Here is a 22,762-nt window from a genome sequence, read left to right as displayed (position 1 = left end):
CTTCAGACAATGAATAGGCTTCAGGACATATGTATCCTACTTTCCACAAAAGAACATTGTTTCTGAGTTACAAATGTCCAATTTCGGTATGGCTACACAACATACAGAACAGCACCTAAGTGTCTGTAACTGGCTTAATGTGTTATAATGTCTTTATAGCAAACAGAATACTGAGTGGCCACTGGTGTTCATTGTGTATTCATAAGTATTTTAGCTTACAAAAGGAAGCAGCTTTTGTGTTGAATTTGTGCATACTCACAATTTCTGAGTCAAGTTTTAATTGACTTAGGGTCTTCCAAACTTTAAAATCGTTTCAAGTGACAGTGTTACACAAAATCCAGAAATTACAGTCTATTATCTTATTTCTTTCTATGTCTCTGTGTTGATCATTTTGGCAGTATGCTGTCTGGAAACTGTTCTGAAGAACCCAGAGGTATCTAGAAGGGATATAAACCAGGTACATTTTTTACTTTTAATCATGGACCAGTGCAGAATGCCAGTACATTCATACAAGAAAGTAACACTAACATCATTGCACACAGTTCAAAGAGGGTTCACTTTGAACAGAGTTAACTATAAAAGACTGCCTTGTTGGAAATAAAATGGGAAGAAGAAAGAAAGATCAGGTTTGTAACAATGATTTTCATATTGCAGTTGGACGTGAATACACTGCTCGCTGTTGAAATTACAACATGATGAAGACAGCATATAGTAAACACAAAGTGGCATGAATTGTACTTGGTGTTCAAAATGCAAAAAATAAGCATTTCACTACACTGTTCAAATTAGGTAGGAGTAATGCCAGGTATATTCTATATATGAGATCTGTTCAAAAAATTCCAGAACTTTGTCCATGGAATTTTTCTACATTTACCAATTACTTATTGTGCATGTTCTACCTTGGAGTACTGTCCTCCACAATTGATACACTGCCCCAAACACCATTTCCACTTCCAGAAGCAGTTTTGTTACACTTCTTGCTAGATCACACAAAGTGCTGTCAATGAATTTTCTTTATTTCGTCACTCATCACAGATCTTCATCCTTTCAATGGAGTTTTCAACTTTGAGAATTAAAAACAGTTTCCAGAGACCAAGTCTGGAGGATGAGGCAGCACAGTGATTTCGTTTTTTGTGCAATAGCCGTGCACCAACAGGGATGAATGTACGAGTATGTTATTGTGACGCAAGAGCCATAAATTGTCTCGCCACATTTCAAGCTGTTTCCTTTTTACATTTTCATTCGGGCATCACAAAATGTTCCAATAGCACCATCGATTAACAGTTTGTCCCTGTATCATGAACTGATGATTAACTAATCCTTCAAAGTCAAAGGAAATTATCAGCATGGGTTTTGACATTTGGCCTGACGAGCTTTGAACTTTTCCAGACCCACTATGAAGATTGAACCGTGGTCTCAACATCATAACTGTAGATCTACATCTCATCACCAGTTATGATTCTCTCAAGGAACTTCTCGTTCTCATTGGCACCATCCAAATGGTCTTCACAGATTCCGAGGCAGAGGTCTTTTGTTTTGTTGTCGCCTCATGAGTCATGGGAAAAAATTTGCAGTAACATGATGCATTCCAAGATGACATGTCAGGATTTCATGACTTGATCCAATTGACGACGTGATCCAACTGAAATGTTCTATTCTTCTCCAATCTCTCAGACAGTTCAGTCATTAATTGTCATACACAGTGTCATTAGCGTTGTCAGTAGATGTTATCTTACTTCTGTCTGGGCATTTTTAAACGTTGTGAACCGTTTGTAACTTTGAGTATGGCTTAAGCATTCATCACCATAAGCTTCCTGCATCATTTGGTATATGTCTGTATACGTTTTCTTGAGTTTCATACAAAATTTAATGCAGATGTATTATTTCTTGAAACTGCGCAATACAGCATTATACTCAATACAGCCCTGAGCAATAACTAACAGACATAACCTACCTCATACAGTGTGTGTTGCCCTGGCCAGCACATTCTCCAAACCTCTCACCCATTGAAAGCATTTGGTCATGTATTTGCAGTAATACTGGCATGCCAACATTCACCAGCCGCCATATTTGATTAACTCTGACATGGAATTGAAGCAGCATGGAATTATGTACCTCTATCTGTCATTGAAGCTCAGTTTCACTCAGTGCCCAGCTGGGTTAGAGCCGTCATGCTGGCACAGGTGACAGCTGTCTACACTAAATTTTATCCCCATATAACCCGAAATCATTAAATTTAATTACATGTTCTTGCATACTAAAGTCCACTTCATGAATGCTGCCAGTCTGTGTAGGTCAAGTCATGGATGGGTTTGCAACGTTTCATTTTCAAATTACACTCGAAGAAAGCATTTATCCTGCAAATTATGTCTCACTTACTTACATTGAATTTCTTGCTTACCACCATTATTAGCTATGACAGCTTGCAACAAATGGAATAAAAATTCAGTAAATAACTCCCTGTGAACACATATAATGCTCGCACCATCTACAACATTCAAAGTAGAGCACTCAGAACACTACCGAATGCTGACTAGCTATTGGAGAATGTTTGATGTCAAGTGTGCAGAAGAAGCTTAAATTTGGCCACTATGGTTCACAGCTCCAGCTATAGCTCAGACAAAGGGGGCGTTGTTAGTCAAGAGAAGTCTAGTAGTACATAACATTGGCTCTATTTGCTAATTGCTCTATTTGAGGAAGAAGGTTATGAGAATGTACATCTGGAGAAGAGCATTATATGGCAGTGGATCATGGACTGGTCAAAAAGAACTGAAGAATTTAAAATATTGTGCTAGAAAAGAATAGTGAAAATTAGATGGATAAAAAAGATGTTGAAAATTAGATGGAATGACAAGATGAGGATTTGGGGGGGGGGGGGGGGGGTGTTCTGAATAGAGAGTAAGAACTATGGAGGGAGGTGGAGATCACAATACATTGAGCAAATAATTGTGATCATAGGGTGCAAGTGCTTTTCTGAGTTGATGAGGTTAGCAAAAGAAAAGGATTTTGTGGTGGGCAACATCAAACCAGTGAGAAACTGATGAAAAATAAATTCATAAATATTCTCCCAGTTGTGCTGTATATGCACAATAAGTAGAATTTTATTTGCAGTCCTTCTCAGTTGTTGGAACTTTAATGGCCAGCCATGTACTTTTTGTATTCCATTTTTAAACTATGTGAAACATTCATAACACCGAGTACAGTTTAAGCACTCATCACCGCAGGCTTCCTGCATCAATTGATCTGCATCCATAAAGATTTTCTTGAGTTTCACACAAAATTTAATGCAGATGCATTGTTTCTCAAAATTCACAAACTGTGCGACACAATCTTCTACGCAATACAGCACTGTACAATAACTAACAGACATACAACAATGAAAATGTCAGCAGCTGCTCATTAAACACAGCCCTCTATAGGAATGTCAACCGTATTTTGCCCCAACACGCCATTGGCGTGAAATCACAAATGTTCCAAAATTTTTTGAACAGACCTTGTATGTTCTGAAACGGAAATTCCTGACCTGAGAAACTTAACTGGTCTGTGTGTTTTAGACTTTTTCTGCACTGTTGTTAGTGTCTCAAGCTTAGTGGTGTGAGAGCTGATTTAAGTTAGAGCTGCTATAATAATCAGTGACACTTCAGATAGATTATATAATGGTAAGACAGAGATTTAGGAACCAGGTTTTAAATTGTAAGGCATTTCCAGGGGTTGATGTGGACTCTGACCACAATCTATTGGTTATGACCTGTAGATTAAAACTGAAGAAACTGCAAAAAGGTGGGAATTTAAGGAGATGGGACCTGGATAAACTAAAAGAACCAGAGGTTGGACATAGTTTCAGGGAGAGCACAAGGGAGCAATTGATAGGAATGGGGGAAAGAAATACAGTAGAAGAATGGGTAGCTTTGAGGGCTGAAGTAGTGAAGGCGGCAGAGGATCAAGTAGGTAAAAAGATGAGGGCTAATAGAAATCCTAGGGTAACAGAAGAAATATTGAATTTAATTGATGAAAGGAGAAAATATAAAAATGCAGTAAATGAAGCAGGCAAAAAGGAATACAGACGTCTCAAAAATGAGATCGACAGGAAGTGCAAAATGGCTAAGCAGGGATCGCTAGAGAACAAATGTAAGGATGTAGAGGCTTATCTCACTAGGGGTAAGATAGATACTGCCTACAGGAAAATTAAAGAGACCTTTGTAGATAAGAGAACCACTTCCATGAACATCAAGAGCTCAGATGGAAACCCAGTTCTAAGCAAAGAAGGGAAAGCAGAAAGGTGGAAGGAGTATATAGAGGGTCTATAGAAGGGCGATGTACTTTAGGACAATATTATGGAAATGGAAGAGGATGTAGATGAAGATGAAATGGGAGGTATGATACTGCATGAAGAGTTTGACAGAGCACTGAAAGACCTGAGTCGAAACAAGGCCCCGGGACTAGACAACATTCCATTGGAACTACTGACGGCCTTGGGAGAGCCAGTCCTGACAAAACTGTACCATCTGGTGAGCAAGATGTATGAGGCAGGCGAAATACCCTCAGACTTCAATAAGAATATAATAATTCCAATCCCAAAGAAAGCAGATGTTGACAGATGTGAAAATTACCGAACTATCAGTTTAATAAGTCACAGCTGCAAAATACTAATGCGAATTCTTTACAGACGAATGGAAAAACTAGTGGAAGGCGACCTCGGCGAAGATCAGTTTGGCTTCCGTAGAAATATTGGAACACGTGAGGCAATACTGACATTACGACTTATCTTAGAAGAAAGATTAAGGAAGGGCAAACCTACGTTTCTAGCATTTTTAGACTTGGAAAAAGCTTTTGACAATGTTGACTGGAATACTCTCTTTCAAATTCTGAAGGTGGCAGGGGTAAAATACAGGGAGCAAAAGGATATTTACAATTTGTACAGAAACCAGACGGCAGTTATAAGAGTCGAGGGACATGAGAGGGAAGCATTGTTTGGGAAGGGAGTGAGACAGGGTTGTAGTCTCTCCCTGATGTTATTCAATCTGTGTATTGAGCAAGCAGTGAAGGAAACAAAAGAAAAATTCGGAATAGGTATTAAAATCCATGGAGAAGAAATCAAAATGTTGAGGTTCGCCGATGACATCGTAATTCTGTCAGAGACAGCAATGGACTTGGGAGAGCAGTTGAACGGAATGAAATGTGTCTTGAAAGGAGGATATAAGATGAATATCAACAAAAGCAAAACGAAGATAATGGAATGTAGTCGAATTAAGTTGGGTGATGCTGAGGGAATTAGATTAGGAAATGAGACACTTAAAGTAGTAAAGGAGTTTTGCTATTTGGGGAGCAAAATAAATGATGATGGTCGAAGTAGAGAGGATATAAAATGTAGACTGGCAACGGCAAGGAAAGCGTTTCTGAAGAAGAGAAATTTGTTAACATCGAGTATAGATTTAAGTGTCAGGAAATCATTTCTGAAAGTATTTGTATGGAGTGTAGCCATGTATGGAAGTGAAACATGGACGATAAATAGTTTGGACAAGAAGAGAATAGAAGCTTTAGAAATGTGGTGCTACAGAAGAATGCTGAAGATTAAATGGGTAGATCACATAACTAATGAGGAAGTATTGAACAGGATTGGGGAGAAGAGAAGTTTGTGGCACAACTTGACTAGAAGAAGGGATCGGTTGGTAGGACATGTTCTGAGGTATCAAGGGATCACCAATTTAGTATTGGAGGGCAGTGTGGAGGGTAAAAATCGTAGAGGGAGACCAAGAGATGACTACACTAAGTAGATTCAGAAGGATGTGGGTAGCAGTAGGTACTGGGAGATGAAGAAGCTTGCACAGGATAGAGTGGCATGGAGAGCTGCATCAAGCCAGTCTCAGGACTGAAGACCACAACAACAACAACATACCCTTTCTTGCTTCTGCAACTAATAAAGATTCTCTTTATTTACTCTCTGGCATACCTACAAACATATTCAATTCTGTTTCTAAAAATTCAAATGCTCGCAATAAGTGTCACAGTAAATTGCCCTTGAGTTGTTAAGAGCGTGATACAGTCAGCGTGTTGGTCACAGAGAAATCATTGTGGTGTTGTTACGTTAATCTGTCTGTGAACTGAAGAACTATCAGATGAATCCCTGTTCACTCTACCTCAGTGCATCATAAAGAGCAGTTACAGACTGTTGCATAAAATTATACCAACCCTCCCTCGGGCCAACTCTTAAATCAGTGGTTAGGAGTGTTCAAACATATCCGTTAGTTTATTTGCATGGCCATACTCTGCAGTGTTATTTTCCACTAGGTCTGTTAACAATAAACGGAAAACAGAGGTTAGGAGCTACCCTGTAACCTCCCCACACCCTGATTCTTAAAGAATTGAACCCACATATAAAACAGCTTCAAATGTCAATTACTGTACAAATGAGTTAACGAGTTAAATATTTTATGTTAATCAACCTTTATGGCTGAAGATGCAAATGCTAGTTACGTTGGTTTTGTTGGTTTCAGGTTATTCACTCGTAGGTTAATGAAAAAGTCAAAACCAAAATGGAATCAGTATAGTCTGGATAATTTGCACCTATTTTAAAAATAGATAGTGTTTCTGCACCTCAATGTTTGTGATGTCACATCACCTTAACACCTTATACACTGATATTTTGCAAGGACACGCTTTGACATAAAACCTGACCAGCGGGCCCAGAGTCTGAGCCGGCACTGGCTGTTACATGCGACAAATAGACTGGTCATGCTGGTAATAATACTACCTGCGCTAAGTGGCAACACTATAGGATGCGTATCAGTTCCTGGTGAAGGTTGTGTCGTCTGCGTTGTTATGATGTGTCAATACCAATGGTCTAATGCTAAACAGTATGTCATCTGAATGTAATGTCTTGTTTTCGAAACTCTTGTTGTCTAAATTCTTGCAGCACATTTTGTCCAAATGTTGAAGTCTTTAGTGTACTGGTAGCACAGTTACAATGTATTTCACTTCGATCCACACTGGTGTCAACGTTTTTGTGAAAGCTTACATGGTAGACTTACTGACACTGGATGCATTAGAGCTCTCCATGCCCACTTGCTGGTGCTCGGCAGAGGCTGCTGCAATGCAGCTATGCTGCTTCGACTTTCTAAAAGCATCATCTACTTCTCATAGCTTTGGAGAATAGAAAATGCTTTTCTGTTGTTGAGCAACATTCCTCAAAAAATGTCTGTGCGTTTAGACCTCAATAGCAATGGGGCAGATGACCCATTTTTATATGACGATTACTGTACTACACGCAAGGCATGAGTATGGCTCAAAATTAATTTCATAATCTGACTACCTTACTATAAAATTAGTTTTAGAATCTGTCTACCTTACTATGTTGTTTAATGTTATTTTTAATTCTTTATACCTTGTTTATTGCTCTTTTTGAAGCAATTTCTCATGCAATTTTTGGGCTAGAAATTCCAATTTGTATGTTTTCTTCCAGGCACAGTCAGTCACTGTGATGTAATGTGTTTTACTGCCGTGGTCTGATTTATAACGCTAAATGTATGCGATAAACTGAATGAATACCTTGCATTGCATGCTCTATTGCAACACAGGCAAACTGCGCATTTTGAGATTCGTGAACAGTGATATTTAAGTCATTCAATTAGATTTAAACCAAAAATTTGCATATTTTTTAAGGTACCCAGAGTGGAAGGTAGTTCCCAACATTGGTGGCAGCAAATGTCTAGGTGGGTGCCTAATTGCTATTTCACAGATTCAGCACAAGGTAACTGTATTCACTTTATAACTATTACCCTGACCTACGAAATTCGAATTTATATGGTTGAAGGTTGAGTCTTAAGTTCTTCACATGCACTCGTATAGTGAAGACACTAATTTTCACAGAGCACACATCTATGACCATTAACACAGCCTACTGAGTCGAACTTGGGAGAAAACTTAATATGCAAAGTTTTCCTTCAGACTTTATTAAAGAATTTCTTGTAACAATTTGTAGCTCCATTAAATAAAATGGAAAATAATAACCTAGAGTTCACTGGTCTCTACCAAGATTAGAACAAGAACTCCCACTGTCTTGTGATCACAAGACGTATGCAGGAGAACTGAGTTAACAAGATGCTCCTGGGTTCAGGTTTCTCTCATTGCAATATCAGTCATTGAGACTTATAATGCAACATTACCTATAATATAAGAATAGCTGTTGCTTATGTGAAGTATGGCATCCTTGGAGTCCAAAACTTAAATTATCTCTCTGTGTGTCTCACCTTACATGAGGATTTTATAACATAAGTCATCAGAATGAAAAGGAAATTCCAAGTGAATTTAGTGGAATGATTCAGGACCCCATGTGGAAGTAAGTGCACAATCGCAGGGTTGTTAAAGGGACAGCTATGTAGTGATATGTTTGGCAAGCTTGTCATATACGAGCACCCAGAGGGGAGGCACAACTGCATTTGGTTTTTATGCAGCATTATCTTCTTCAGACCATGCAACACTTGTATCCAGCGGCTATGGTCGTCCAGAACATCCATGGTGCCCTACTCCACCTGCAACGGCGGGGGAAGGAGGTTTCTTTCTGCTGGGTACAGGAAGAAACCTATATGAAAAAAAATAACAATGAACAACTGAACTTCAAAAAGGTGTATGACTGTATCAACTGGAAAACTCTCTTCAAAATTGTAGCAGAATACAAAGTAGACAACAAAACACGGATTATCATAGAACACGCCTTGACCAACATGATCTCCAAATTAAAGTTCTGTGGGGAACTATCAGAGCTCTTTGAAATTCGCACAGGGGTCCGACAAGGTGATGGCCTCTCACCTCTCCTTTTCAATCCAGTGTTAGATAAGGTAATAAAAGAATGGGAAACATCACAACAGCGGATAACCTTAGGAAACGTACAGATTAAATGCCTGGCTTTTGCAGACAATTTGGTTATTGTCATGAAAGGTATAAACGAAACAAAAGACGCTGTGGAAAAACTAGTAGGAGCCAACCTCGGGGAAGATCAGTTTGGATTTCGTAGAAATGTTGGAACTGTGAGGCAATACTAACCCTACGACTTATCTTAGAAGAAAGATTAAGGAAGGGCAAACCTACGTTTCTAGCATTTGTAGACTTAGAGAAAGCTTTTGACAATGTTGATTGGAATACTCTCTTTCAAATTCTGAAGGTAGCAGGGGTAAAATCCAGGGAGCGAAAGGCTATTTACAATTTGTACAGAAACCAGATGGCAGTTATAAGAGCATTGGTTGGGAAGGGAGTGAGACAGGGTTGTAGTCTCTCCCCGATGTTATTCAATCTGTGTATTGAGCAAGCAGTGAAGGAAACAAAAGAAAAATTCGGAGTAGGTATTAAAATCCATGGAGAAGAAATCAAAATGTTGAGGTTCGCCAATGACATCGTAATTCTGTCAGAAACAGCAAAGGACTTGGAAGAGCAGTTGAACGGAATGGATAGTGTCTTGAAAGGAGGATATAAGATGAACATCAACAAAAGCAAAACGAAGATAATGGAATGTAGTCGAATTAAGTTGGGTGATGCTGAGGGAATTAGATTAGGAAATGAGACACTTAAAGTAGTAAAGGAGTTTTGCTATTTGGGGAGCAAAATAACTGATGATGGTCAAAGTAGAGAGGATATAAAATGTAGACTGGCAGTGGCAAGGAAAGCGTTTCTGAAGAAGAGAAATTTGTTAACATCGAGTATAGATTTAAGTGTCAGGAAATTATTTCTGAAAGTATTTGTATGGAGTGTAGCCGTGTATGGAAGTGAAACATGGACGATAAATAGTTTGGACAAGAAGAGAATAGAAGCTTTCGAAATGTGGTGCTACAGAAGAATGCTGAAGATTAAATGGGTAGATCACATAACTAATGAGGAAGTATTGAACAGGATTGGGGAGAAGAGAAGTTTGTGGCACAACTTGACCAGAAGAAGGGATCGGTTGGTAGGACATGTTCTGAGGCATCAAGGGATCACCAATTTAGTATTGGAGGGCAGCATGGAGGGTAAAAATCGTAGAGGGAGACCAAGAGATGACTACACTAAGCAGATTCAGAAGGATGTAGGTTGCAGTAGGTACTGGGAGATGAAGAAGCTTGCACAGGATAGAGTAGCATGGAGAGCTGCATCAAACCAGTCTCATGACTGAAGACCACAACGACAACGGCTGGAATGAATTAATACCTACAGTTTTCCTTCACATAGACACAGTCAACTTCATGCAGATGTGCTGATCTCAAGAAGCAAGCAGAACAACAACTCATATCCAGAGCTCAACTCAAATCATTACCAGCTGATCTCACCATATTTCTTAAGCAGTTTCATGCTGAAGCATCGACTTCAAAAGGTAAGCAACCTCAACCCTCAGCAAAGTAAGGCGTTTCTTGTATCAATTGTGGACATAAAAAAATTAATTCATATCCACAAAATGTCGCAAATGTAATAATCTTGCTTGTAAACAGCACCGTAAGAAACAAACTGTCTATGAAAGGTGTTCTAACAGTAAACAGTTGTCAGAATACCGGGCTTAATTGTTATTAAAAGAACTAAAAGAGTGAAAGTTTTCGTTACAAATGTTGAAGATAGTGAATGTAAAATGCTTTCTTGAATCAATACTTAGTTCACCATATGTTTATTTCTACTGACAAATGTCCATGTTGTAAATTAGGCAACAAGCACTTGCTTGTGTGACAACAATAGGCGCACCTGCCAGAGGGTTAATGCAACAAATTTCATCCATCATTGACTTGCCACTGTCATTGTTATTCATTCATTCATGAGAACTTTTCTATCCCTATCTGGTATAACTGCACATGACCAATGAACCAAGAAGAATGGAATGTTGGATGTTTTGACAAGCATAATTCGCAATGTTAAAAAAGTATCAGGTGTGTGTGTAGTTTGAGGTTTTCAGGCGCTAAACAGCGCCCAAACGCATAGAAACAGGGACACATGCGGCGAAGGGATGAAGACATACAGCGAACAAGGAGAACGGCTAAAAGACACAGGCCTGACGCAGTTCCAAATCCTCACATACAGAGGCAAGACAAGAGGAAAAGAAACACACAAAAAAAGGAAAGGAAACACAAGGAAAAGAGAACAGAAATCGAAGTGAAACAACTAGGTAATCGTGACTGGCGGACCTCTTACCTAAAACCTGGGTGAGGCAGTCACCCAGCAGCACATTAAAATCCTCTCCCTAAAATCTGAGGCAACAAATTGGACAGGACACAAAACCATAAGACCTTAACCACAGTCATTGCATCGTTTTGCAAAATAGAGGGCAAATCCGGTGGCAAGGAAACCACCGCCCTCTGGTCAGAGAATAAAGGACAGTCACAAGCACTGCAGATTGGGGGGTTCCTCCCGCCAGAGTAAAAAACCATGTGTTAAGGGACTGTGCCCAATGCAGAGGCGAGTGAGGAGAACCTCATCCCGCCTGCATGACTTGTAGGACGTATGTCATGGCCGCGTGGTGGCCTTGACCGAACGCAGCTTATTTTCACCAAGTGCCAGCCACTCCTCTTCCCACTGACGCATAACACGAAAACGCAAAAGGGAGGTAACAGCATGGAGGGGGACAGCACATTCAACAATGTGAGGGAGGGAACATGCATCTTTGGCAGCCACATCTGCCAGTTCGTTTCCCCTAATACCCACGTGCCCCGGCACCCAGCAGAAAGAAACCTCCTTCCCCTGCCGTTGCAGGTGGAGTAGGGCATCATGGATGTTCTGGATGACCATAGCCGCTGGATACAAGTGTTGCATGGTCTGAAGAAGATAATGCTGCATAAAAACCAAATGCAGCTATGCCTCCCCTCTGGGTGCCCGTATATGACAAGCTTGCCAAACATTTCACTACATAGCTGTCCCTTTAACAACCCTGCGATTGTGCACTTACTTCCACATGGGGTCCTGAATCATTCCACTAAATTCACTTGGAATTTCCTTTTCATTCTGATGACTTATGTTATAAAATCCTCATGTAAGGTGAGACACACAGAGAGATAATTTAAGTTTTGGACTCCAAGGATGCCATACTTCACATAAGCAACAGCTATTCTTATATTATAGGTAATGTTGCATTATAAGTCTCAATGACTGATATTGCAATGAGAGAAACCTGAACCCAGGAGCATCTTGTTAACTCAGTTCTCCTGCATACGTCTTGTGATCACAAGACAGTGGGAGTTCTTGTTCTAATCTTGGTAGAGACCAGTGAACTCTAGGTTATTATTTTCCATTTTATTTAATGGAGCTACAAATTGTTACAAGAAATTCTTTAATAAAGTCTGAAGGAAAACTTTGCATATTAAGTTTTCTCCCAAGTTCGACTCAGTAGGCTGTGTTAATGGTCATAGATGTGTGCTCTGTGAAAATTAGTGTCTTCACTATACGAGTGCATGTGAAGAACTTAAGACTCAACCTTCAACCATATAAATTCGAATTTCGTAGGTCAGGGTAATAGTTATAAAGTGAATACAGTTACCTTGTGCTGAATCTGTGAAATAGCAATTAGGCACCCACCTAGACATTTGCTGCCACCAATGTTGGGAACTACCTTCCACTCTGGGTACCTTAAAAAATATGCAAATTTTTGGTTTAAATCTAATTGAATGACTTAAATATCACTGTTCACGAATCTCAAAATGCGCAGTTTGCCTGTGTTGCAATAGAGCATGCAATGCAAGGTATTCATTCAGTTTATCGCATACATTTAGCGTTATAAATCAGACCACGGCAGTAAAACACATTACATCACAGTGACTGACTGTGCCTGGAAGAAAACATACAAATTGGAATTTCTAGCCCAAAAATTGCATGAGAAATTGCTTCAAAAAGAGCAATAAACAAGGTATAAAGAATTAAAAATAACATTAAACAACATAGTAAGGTAGACAGATTCTAAAACTAATTTTATAGTAAGGTAGTCAGATTATGAAATTAATTTTGAGCCATACTCATGCCTTGCGTGTAGTACAGTAATCGTCATATAAAAATGGGTCATCTGCCCCATTGCTATTGAGGTCTAAACGCACAGACATTTTTTGAGGAATGTTGCTCAACAACAGAAAAGCATTTTCTATTCTCCAAAGCTATGAGAAGTAGATGATGCTTTTAGAAAGTCGAAGCAGCATAGCTGCATTGCAGCAGCCTCTGCCGAGCACCAGCAAGTGGGCATGGAGAGCTCTAATGCATCCAGTGTCAGTAAGTCTACCATGTAAGCTTTCACAAAAACGTTGACACCAGTGTGGATCGAAGTGAAATACATTGTAACTGTGCTACCAGTACACTAAAGACTTCAACATTTGGACAAAATGTGCTGCAAGAATTTAGACAACAAGAGTTTCGAAAACAAGACATTACATTCAGATGACATACTGTTTAGCATTAGACCATTGGTATTGACACATCATAACAACGCAGACGACACAACCTTCACCAGGAACTGATACGCATCCTATAGTGTTGCCACTTAGCGCAGGTAGTATTATTACCAGCATGACCAGTCTATTTGTCGCATGTAACAGCCAGTGCCGGCTCAGACTCTGGGCCCGCTGGTCAGGTTTTATGTCAAAGCGTGTCCTTGCAAAATATCAGTGTATAAGGTGTTAAGGTGATGTGACATCACAAACATTGAGGTGCAGAAACACTATCTATTTTTAAAATAGGTGCAAATTATCCAGACTATATTGATTCCATTTTGGTTTTGACTTTTTCATTAACCTACGAGTGAATAACCTGAAACCAACAAAACCAACGTAACTAGCATTTGCATCTTCAGCCATAAAGTTAATAGAAAACTTTATTCACATTATATATTGGGAAAACGGGTAAAATAATAATATCAGTGATTCTAAACAACACATATCCATAGTAACAGAACATCAACATAAATCATAGACTACAGTTATTATGAAAAATTACAAAAGGAAAATGAAAGTAAAACTAAACTTCGGCAAAAACATAATTAGTAACAAACCTATATGAAAAAAATAACAATGAACAACTGAACTTCAAAAAGGTGTACGACTGTATCAACTGGAAAACTCTCTTCAAAATTGTAGCAGAATACAAAGTAGACAACAAAACACGGATTATCATAGAACAAGCCTTGACCAACATGACCTCAAAATTAAAGTTCTGTGGGGAACTATCAGAGCTCTTTGAAATTCGCACAAGGGTCCGACAAGGTGATGGCCTCTCACCTCTCCTTTTCAATCTAGTGTTAGATAAGGTAATAAAAGAATGGGAAACATCACAACAGGGGATAACCTTAGGAAACCTACAGATTAAATGCCTGGCTTTTGCAGACAATTTGGTTATTGTCATGAAAGGTATAAATGAAACAAAAGACGCTGTTGAAAAACTACACGAAATCCCTTCCAAAACTGGACTACAGATCTCATATGAAAAAGACACAGTTTTTGAGCACAGAGAAACTCTCATCTCTGAACACAAAGTATGGCACAATTTACAAAACGGCAAACTTCAAATACCTCAGTGAAAACTACAATTGAGCGGGCATTACAGAGACTCAAACGAAAAAAGAAAAACTAAAGTGGGCAAGGCATACAAAGTAGTGTGGAATCATTACAACAAGAAGTCTATCTCACCAAAAGCCAAATTACACCACTACTACATGGTGGTGCTCCCTGAGGCACTGTATGCAGCAGAGACCACACTAATCCTAGGGCATACACGTATCAGATAACTAGAAAAAGCAGAACAGAAAATACTTAGGAAAATATTTGGCGCAACTAACAACAATGGAATATGGATCAAGAAACCTACAGAGGAACTACGCAAACATATGGAAACAATCACAAAAAAGATTAGAAAAAACAGACTACAATTCTATGGACACCTATAGAGAATGCCATCACACAGACTGACCAGACAGATGTTTGACTGGGTAACGAGTAGAAACAACAAATGAGTGGCAGAGGTAAAAAAACGACCTGAACCAACTCAGCACAACAGAAGCAACAATAAACGACAGAATAACATTCAGAAACATCATTAAGAAAGGTAACTACATGAGATATACTGTGACAAACGAACAGGCATAAAATGGACCAAAGAATGCAAGCAAGATCACAGCCGAAAGATGAAAGAAATATGGGCAACCAAAAAGGCAATCAAGATTAAGCCGAAGGCACAAAGCCAACAAGAACACAGACAGAGGACCAGAATCAGAAACACAGCGAGCGAATGAGGGAAGTTTGGGCAGCAAGGAAGGCAGCAAAAGGAATTTGTCATGTAGTTTAGTCCAACTGCGATCTTTAAGGGCAAAACACCAATAATAACAATAAACAGCTGAACTTCATAATTACTTATTTATAATGGTAACTATGTAAACATGTAATGTTGCTGACCCACTGTAATCCGACCATCAGGGAAGTTGCATATTTGGAAAACAAATAACATCTGATATACATCTCCACTCTACACCTGGGTGCAAGTAATAATTCCAAAACAGACAAGACATGACAGCAACAATGTTACGTGTAAGGTAAAACACCTAATGATATATTATAAATTTTCAAATCATAGTTACAAAACCATTATATTAAGACCATTGCTTTTCTATATATTTACAAAGCACCTAACGATGACAATTTGCCAAAATGGACTCATTGTGAATGAGATAAAATATAAACAAGCTACATAACAATGTAGCTAGATATTATTCATAAATAATCATGTCATTAAAAGACATATTTTGTGCTGCAGGCCCCAAAGAACAAAAGCAGTTTTCTTTTTCCAATAAAAAAAATAACAATCCCAAACACAGCCATTATTGTGTGCCTCGATGTGATGTTTATTATCTCGTTTGCATGAGAATAGATGTCTCTCACTGTATATGTATTTGTATAATTTATGATTTCATCAATAATGTCAAGCTCAATTGTTTTCAAAAAATCACTAACTTATCAGGTATATGCATCACATTTCTCTTTGGATCTTGTAGAATTTGGGCACTGTACTTTCTATTGCTTTTTGACGTTTTAGCACGTTCACTTTAATATACACCCATGCAGAACTATTTCTTTTCCAATAAAGAACTCCTGCATATCTGCCATCTCTACTGAGTTCATCACCATCCTCACCTTCAAGTTCACATTCAGTACTGTGGCCCTCATATTCATTGTTTACATCATTCAGATCCACTTCACTTTCCTCCTATTCTCAAAAATCTGGATAGCCTTCATCACTTTCTTTGAGTAGTTCGTGAATTTCCTCGTCTGATACGCCCTTTGAACTGAAACAAAACATAAAAATAAATGAAATGAATAAATAAATTCACATGTCAGTATAATGAAATTAATGTCTAATGTGCATGTATACAAAATAAAAAACAATTATCAAGTATAGTTAACTTTTTATTACACTTACCTCTGAATACTGACTGCTGGGGCAAAGCTTGCAACTGTCACTTCAGCAGACGCGCATTGTACGAGGGTGGTTTGAAAAGTTCTCAGAACTGAATAGAAAAAATGTACATACATCACTGATTTTTTTAAAAATTTTTCAATATAGTCTTCATGTAGATAAATGCACTTGGTTCAGCGAAGTTCCTGTGACTTGATCCCTTCTCGAAAATTAGTTTCCTCCAAAATAGCTGTCAACTCTGGCTATCATTTCTTCGTTTGAAGTGAATCTTCATCCACCAAGAAAAATGTTCAGTTTTGGGAAGAGATGGAAGTCTGACTGAGCCATATCAGGTGAATAAAATGGGTGTGGCAACAATTCATGCCTTAGTTTGCGAAATTTTGCCATGGCGATGGCACATGTGTGTGGGTGCACATTGTGAGTCATGCAACCCATTTTGCACATAATTTTTTAATTTCTAATTCTTCATTTAAAAGTGATATACCCTTTCAGATGACATCTGGCATGCGTGAGCAATTTCACGCACTTTCAATCGGCGATCCTCCATGACCATTTTGTGCACTTTTGCAATGATTTCTAGAGTAGTGACATCTTGACCGACCACTGCGCGGATTATTATCCAAGCTCTCTCGACCAAATTTAAATTCATTTGTCCAGTTGGCAACAGTTGAATATGAAGGAGCAGAGTCTGTCCGCCACTGTATTCTGGAAATTGACATGTCCTTTGCTTTCATACCTTTCGTTACGAAGTACTTAATCACTGCTCGAATCTCGATTCTTTCCATCTTCACAAGTCACTGTGTAGGAACAACGGCAGAGCCATGTCACCGCCTCAGATCTCTTCTAAGATCACTTATGTGGCATGTGTTTACAGGCAACAGTCCAATGAATATCACATGAACAACTCGTTGCACTAGCGCTGACCTCTCGTGATTCCGAGAACTTTTCAAAACACCCTCGTACTATTTACGACATTTGACCCCTGCTTGCTTACAGTACAGAACACAAATTAGGAAAGCTAACCATTCGATCTGAGGCCACTGTAACATTGTAGAGAAAACATCAACACTGGAATACATGGCATTGGTGGCACAATAGCTCAAGGTTAAGGCATTGATTGTGCATAAAAACTGCTGCTGATGTACTTCTTACAACAGTGCACCCACTGTGGGGTTAAGAAGAATGTTGAAAATTAAAAATAAAAATAGGCTGATGTTCAGTTGGAGCAATGCAGATGTTTTCGTAGCATTTTGTTACTGAGCTCTGTTCTAGCTCCTTTCAGAGAAAAAAGAAAAAAACCGAAGTGGTACAGATCAGTAGTCCAGCGAGATCTGAACCAGCAAGTACCCTTGCCTTAGATCATGAGATGAGCATAATGTTCTCACTGGTATCCACAGCCTTCTCCAGCCAGCCCTCAGTGGAGTTGCATTACCAGTCGCCAATCTAAGAGGCAGCTTTCAACTGACTGTAGATTACAGCATCGAAAAATACAAATGAGTTGCTCACTTATCCTCTTCGGCTTGTGGCGAAAACTTATTTTAACAAAACTTATGTTAACAAAATGAAAAATGTGTGCAAAATTAATTTCTCCAAATCAAATGGAATACGTCCATGTCCAGTCTAGTGTCATATGCAACTAGGATATCTGGAATACCTACAAAATTTGGTGATATTATGGATAGTAAACTATGCATCTGTGCCACAGAGTAATAAATCAAATTGTGAATTCACAGGGAAAAATTGAACATGAGCCCACTCTACTTGAAACAAAACAGGCAAATGTGCAGTTGTGCACTCTCATACAATCCTCACCTCCAGATCTACCATAGGTAAAGCATACTAATAATCTTGTTCATTGCTCCCATGATATATCCCAATTTGTCTGATACAGAGATGAAGAAAGTACATGTTCATGTCACAGACAGCTGCTTCAAATCTGATTGGGGACTTTCTTTTGTTTTGTTGGTGCTTTAATGTGGTATTTGTGATTCAGACAACGATGGTTACTCCTGTGAGATTGTCAGGAGACATATGACATGGAGTGTTTAGTTTGTGACAGTTAGCAGCTCAGTCAAAGTAGTACTGAAAAGAGGTGATAAGATACAGTTTGTGCACAAAAGCTCGTACTGATTTCGAAACAGCTACTATTTCAGAAAGGGAAAACTTAACAGCTATGCAGACAAGACATTGTTGCGGTGCACATTCTCTCATTGCCATAACCATAGCTGAAGTAGATAGTTCACAATGTGAAAAATGAGAGGAGGGGTAGTTAATGTATGAAATAACCTCTTTTGAATCATAAAAGTTTACTAACCCAGTGTGATACTTTAGTGGCTGTTATTCAAAATATTTTATCAAGATATGAAAAAGTCAAGCAAATTTGGTAAGATCAATCAGTCTCTCAACCGCAAACACTGTTATGGCAGCAGGGATGCCAAACAATGACTAAGGCGTTGCAAAGTCTTCACTGTGCTAATGGCAGAATAACAAATTTTCCTAACAGGAATCTTGCAAGATCTTATCCTGACATCCTGTCTAACATGAGACACTGTACTCCATGTATTTAAGATATTTTTAACTTTCGAATTCCTTTATAGAGTAACTAGCAGTTCAAACAATTTGATGGTATTCAACAGTAAAGGACCTTCTGGATTATGAGGTGTGATTGGAAAGTTTTAAGAATGGGCTTGTAATTGTACAATGGTGGTACTTACATGCTACTGTGAAGCATCTCCTTCAGAATAGTTCCCTTCTGACTGAACACACTGACTCAAGCGGTGTTTGCACTTCTGGAAACATTCCTGGAATTTTTTTTTCCTGAAGTGTGTTAAGGACGCTCTCCATATTTGCCTGGATGTCTTCAATTGAGTCAAATCTCTTCCCTTTCAGTAAAATTTCAGTTGAGAAAACAGGTAGAAGTCCACAAGGGTCAAATCAGGGGAATATGATGGTTTTGGAAGCACAGGAATTCTGAATTTGGTTAAAAATGCTATGATGGAGAAGGCATGATGACATGGAGCATTGTCATGGTGTAGCACCCAACTCCTGTCCTTCCACAATGCCAGCCTTTTCTTCTACACCTTTTCTCACAAACACTGAAGGACACATTTGTAGTATTCCTGGTCAATTGTGTGTCCTCCATGGCTAGATTCATGATGCCAATACCAGTAGAATTGGGAAAAAAAACACCTTCAACCAAGTTTGCCATGCTTTTTTCGGTTGTGGTGAACCTGGAATTTACCACTGTGAAGACTGCATTTTGGTTTCAGGATCATATCCATATACCCACGATTTGTCTCCTGTAATTACCCTATTTAACAAATCTGGGTCATTTTTAGTCTGCTTAATCAGTTCTTGGCACACTTCAATTTGGTGTTGTCTCTGGTCACTTGACTACACTTTTGGAATGAATTTTGCGGACACTTGATGCATTTTCAGATCTTCAGATAAAATTGACTGAACTGCATAGAAATTTAAATTAAGTTCATCAGCCATCTCCCTAATTGTAAGTCTACGATTGGAGTGCACTAAGTCGCATTCTTCCACAACGTTTTCATTCGTTTTTGAGGTAGAAGGACGGCCGGACCGTGGTTCATCTTCAAATGATTTGCAGCCATTATTAAATCTGTTGAACCAGACAAAAACATTTGACTGGCTCATACAATTATCTCCAAAAGCTGTTTTTAATAGTTTGTAAGTCTCAGAAGCTGATTTTCTGGTTTTAAAACAAAATTTTCATGCAGACAGAATCCTACAAGAAGCCCTAACAGATGTGCACTCCATCAGTTGCCATAACAAACTGAATAAAGGAAATGCAGTTTCCTGTCAGAGGGCATTCAGGGATAAGGCAATGACTCACTCCCCAGCCTCCGTGTACCTGTTCGCCAAACCAGTAAGCAGTAGTGGATCCATTCTTAAAACTTTCCAATCACACCTCGTAAGTTCTGACTGCCAAATGAATTAACCCTATCCAAAACCAACAAAGCAGGCGACAGTGAGGGAAGTTTTGAATACATTCAGTATGTCATCAAGACATCGGGTGAAATTAAAATTAGTAATAAATTGAAAGGGACCTAACATAGTAAGATATTTCATCTACTACTCTTCAGTAGCAATTCCCTTGTGAATATGCTGATAATTTTTCACTAATAGTGCCTTTGGCAGCAATTCCCTTTTTTTGCCCCCACAGAAGAGCTAAAAATCTTTGTCTCCAGCATGATTATAAGTGAAAACTAATGCCCTCTTCCACCTGAAGTGTGAACAGTTTACAGTTACATTAGCATACATGTGCGCATAATAGTGTTATCTTGTTGTCCTAGCAAAGAAAGAGAATTTGCAATACTAATGATGAAGTAAGCTGCAATTTTTTCTCGACTCGAAACCATAAATTTGCTATCTCACCTCATTCCTCTAATGAGAATATTCAGAACATTTACTGTAAGTTTCATGAAATTATCAATTGAATTTACTAGGATAATTCAGAATCAACAAGCAAGTAAATCGATAGCCACATAGTTGCCAACATATTCCCAAAAATGGCCGAGCGATCCCAGGCGCTACAGTCTGGAACCGCGCGACTGCTACGGTCGCAGGTTCGAATCCGGCTTCAAAAATGGATGTGTGTGATAGCCTTAGGTTAGTTAGGTTTAAATGGTTCTAAGTTATAGGGGACTGATGACCTCAGCAGTTAATTCCCATAGTGCTCAGAGCTATTTTTGATTCCCAAAAATGTTGGCAATTCTTCCTTAGACTAGTGATGAGTAGAATACGACTGCTCAGCTGTTGTTAACCTTGAACTGGTTGGAATTGGGGAAGCTTGTATTTTGAAGAAGTGTCGCAGGCTGTCACTGCAATGACTGGGAGGAGAAATAACTGGTATAGGCCAACAATAAGTTTTATTCACATTCCCATCAAATATGATCTGGGTTTAAAGCATAGTTATGAATAATATCCAGATGCCCAAACTATATCTCCAACAGCATAAATAAAGAACAGGGAGAAATGGAGAAATATTTGGGCAGTTCTTCTCTTCTGTAGCTGTCACTGTCCCTCCCCCCCCCCCCCCCCCCCCCCCCAACCAACCAAAGGGATGAAAAGTGCCGTCTTCTTGTATCAATTACCTTATAACTGCTGGTTATGTTTTGTCTATAATGGTGAAGAGTGCTTGATGTATTACCTTTCCAGTTTTCAGATAGCTGCTTAAGACAGAGAGAAACTAAAGTGACAAGAAGAGGATACTGTAAGTGAGCGTGGGATAGAACATCTTAAGCAGTGTGCCGCAACTGCCGCATTTTGCTTTTAGTTTATTTCTTGGTTGTTTCATAATAACAAGTCCTCTAGTCTATCAAAACATTCATATGTGAATTATCTATGTGTAACTGTCAAAACAGTGTGCTATTTCAAATATTACAACACTTGTGGCTGGATCTTACTGTTGGACAATGCTACCTCTAGTTTCATTTCACCTTGGACAGTATTGGAGTCTCTTAATAATGCTTTAAAAATATTGACTGTGCACTCCAAATCATTTTCTGAGCCAATTGCTCATGAGCTCTCCCATAACTGAAAAGTTGATGGTTGTAAATAGATAAAAACAGGACAAATAGGCATGGATACTAGACACCTCATTCTTTACATCATTGTGTAATAACTTGAAAAAATTAAGTGTTGGTAAGGGAATGAATTTAGGCACATTGGTAAATCACACTCACAGTGAGGAGCATCAGCCACCTAGTACTTTCGTCATTGTAATCCTGCTGTGATGCATCCCCCAACTAGTGTCAAACAATTTCATCATAAAAGTCAGCAGTGATATAATAACAGGCAAAAAGTCAAGTAGAGAAAATAAAAGTCTGCAAATTGCAAGAAATTAAACTTATCAGTTTCCACATGATCAGTAGGGTTAATCTTTCATTATCAAGACTAATGACGTCATAGTAGTCATGAGGGATGCAGGATGTGGTGAGTAATTTCGATAATATATTAATTCCTGAAGACTGAATTTTTAGACCCACGGGATTTGGTGAAGCTATGTTTATGGTGTGGAAGTGCTGCAAGAACTCGGCATGTTCCTGTCTGTGTGTAGTGTTACATGAGCAGTTCCCTGAAACTATTCTTACAGGGAGGAGCCGCAAAAGGCTGCTCTCATACTCAGTGTAAACTTCACTTGGTGAAAGAGGATGGAAACAGATTGACATATATTGTGTCTTGGGTTTCAACACTCAATAATTTCTGACAAAGTAACAGTCAAGATTTTGATGCTACTGTTTCAGATCATGTACGTATTGTAATAACAACTGAGTTGGTATCAGAGTGGCTCATGCCACAGATTCAAATTTTTGCGGCCTGATTTCAGATGCAATTTTATGTTATGTTT

The 22,762-nt window shown here is 38.8% G+C and overlaps 2 protein-coding genes and 1 long non-coding RNA gene across 21 annotated transcripts in view; 2 read left to right on the top strand and 1 right to left on the bottom strand.

Annotated features, from left to right (window-relative positions):
- The window catches only part of LOC126355227 (longitudinals lacking protein, isoforms A/B/D/L), a 718,131-nt gene that overhangs the window by 28,757 nt on the left and 666,612 nt on the right, over positions 1–22,762 (top strand). The window lies entirely within an intron of this gene.
- Positions 3,427–22,762, top strand: part of LOC126355229 (uncharacterized) — a 283,576-nt gene continuing 264,240 nt past the window's right edge. The window contains exon 1 of the mRNA XM_050005507.1: positions 3,427–4,374. Coding sequence (XP_049861464.1) covers positions 3,657–4,307 — 651 coding nt within the window. The 5' untranslated portion in view covers positions 3,427–3,656 and the 3' untranslated portion in view covers positions 4,308–4,374. The remainder of the gene's footprint in view (positions 4,375–22,762) is intronic.
- The window catches only part of LOC126355234 (uncharacterized), a 92,371-nt gene continuing 85,390 nt past the window's right edge, over positions 15,782–22,762 (bottom strand). Inside the window, exon 3 of the long non-coding RNA XR_007565490.1 lies at positions 15,782–16,255. This is a non-coding gene — a long non-coding RNA (uncharacterized LOC126355234). The remainder of the gene's footprint in view (positions 16,256–22,762) is intronic.

The sequence above is a fragment of the Schistocerca gregaria genome, chromosome 3 (assembly GCF_023897955.1).
Source record: "Schistocerca gregaria isolate iqSchGreg1 chromosome 3, iqSchGreg1.2, whole genome shotgun sequence".
NCBI lineage: Eukaryota > Metazoa > Arthropoda > Insecta > Orthoptera > Acrididae > Schistocerca > Schistocerca gregaria.
The sequence above is the reverse complement of the archived record's forward strand: the minus strand, read 5'-3'. Positions and strand labels throughout refer to the sequence as shown.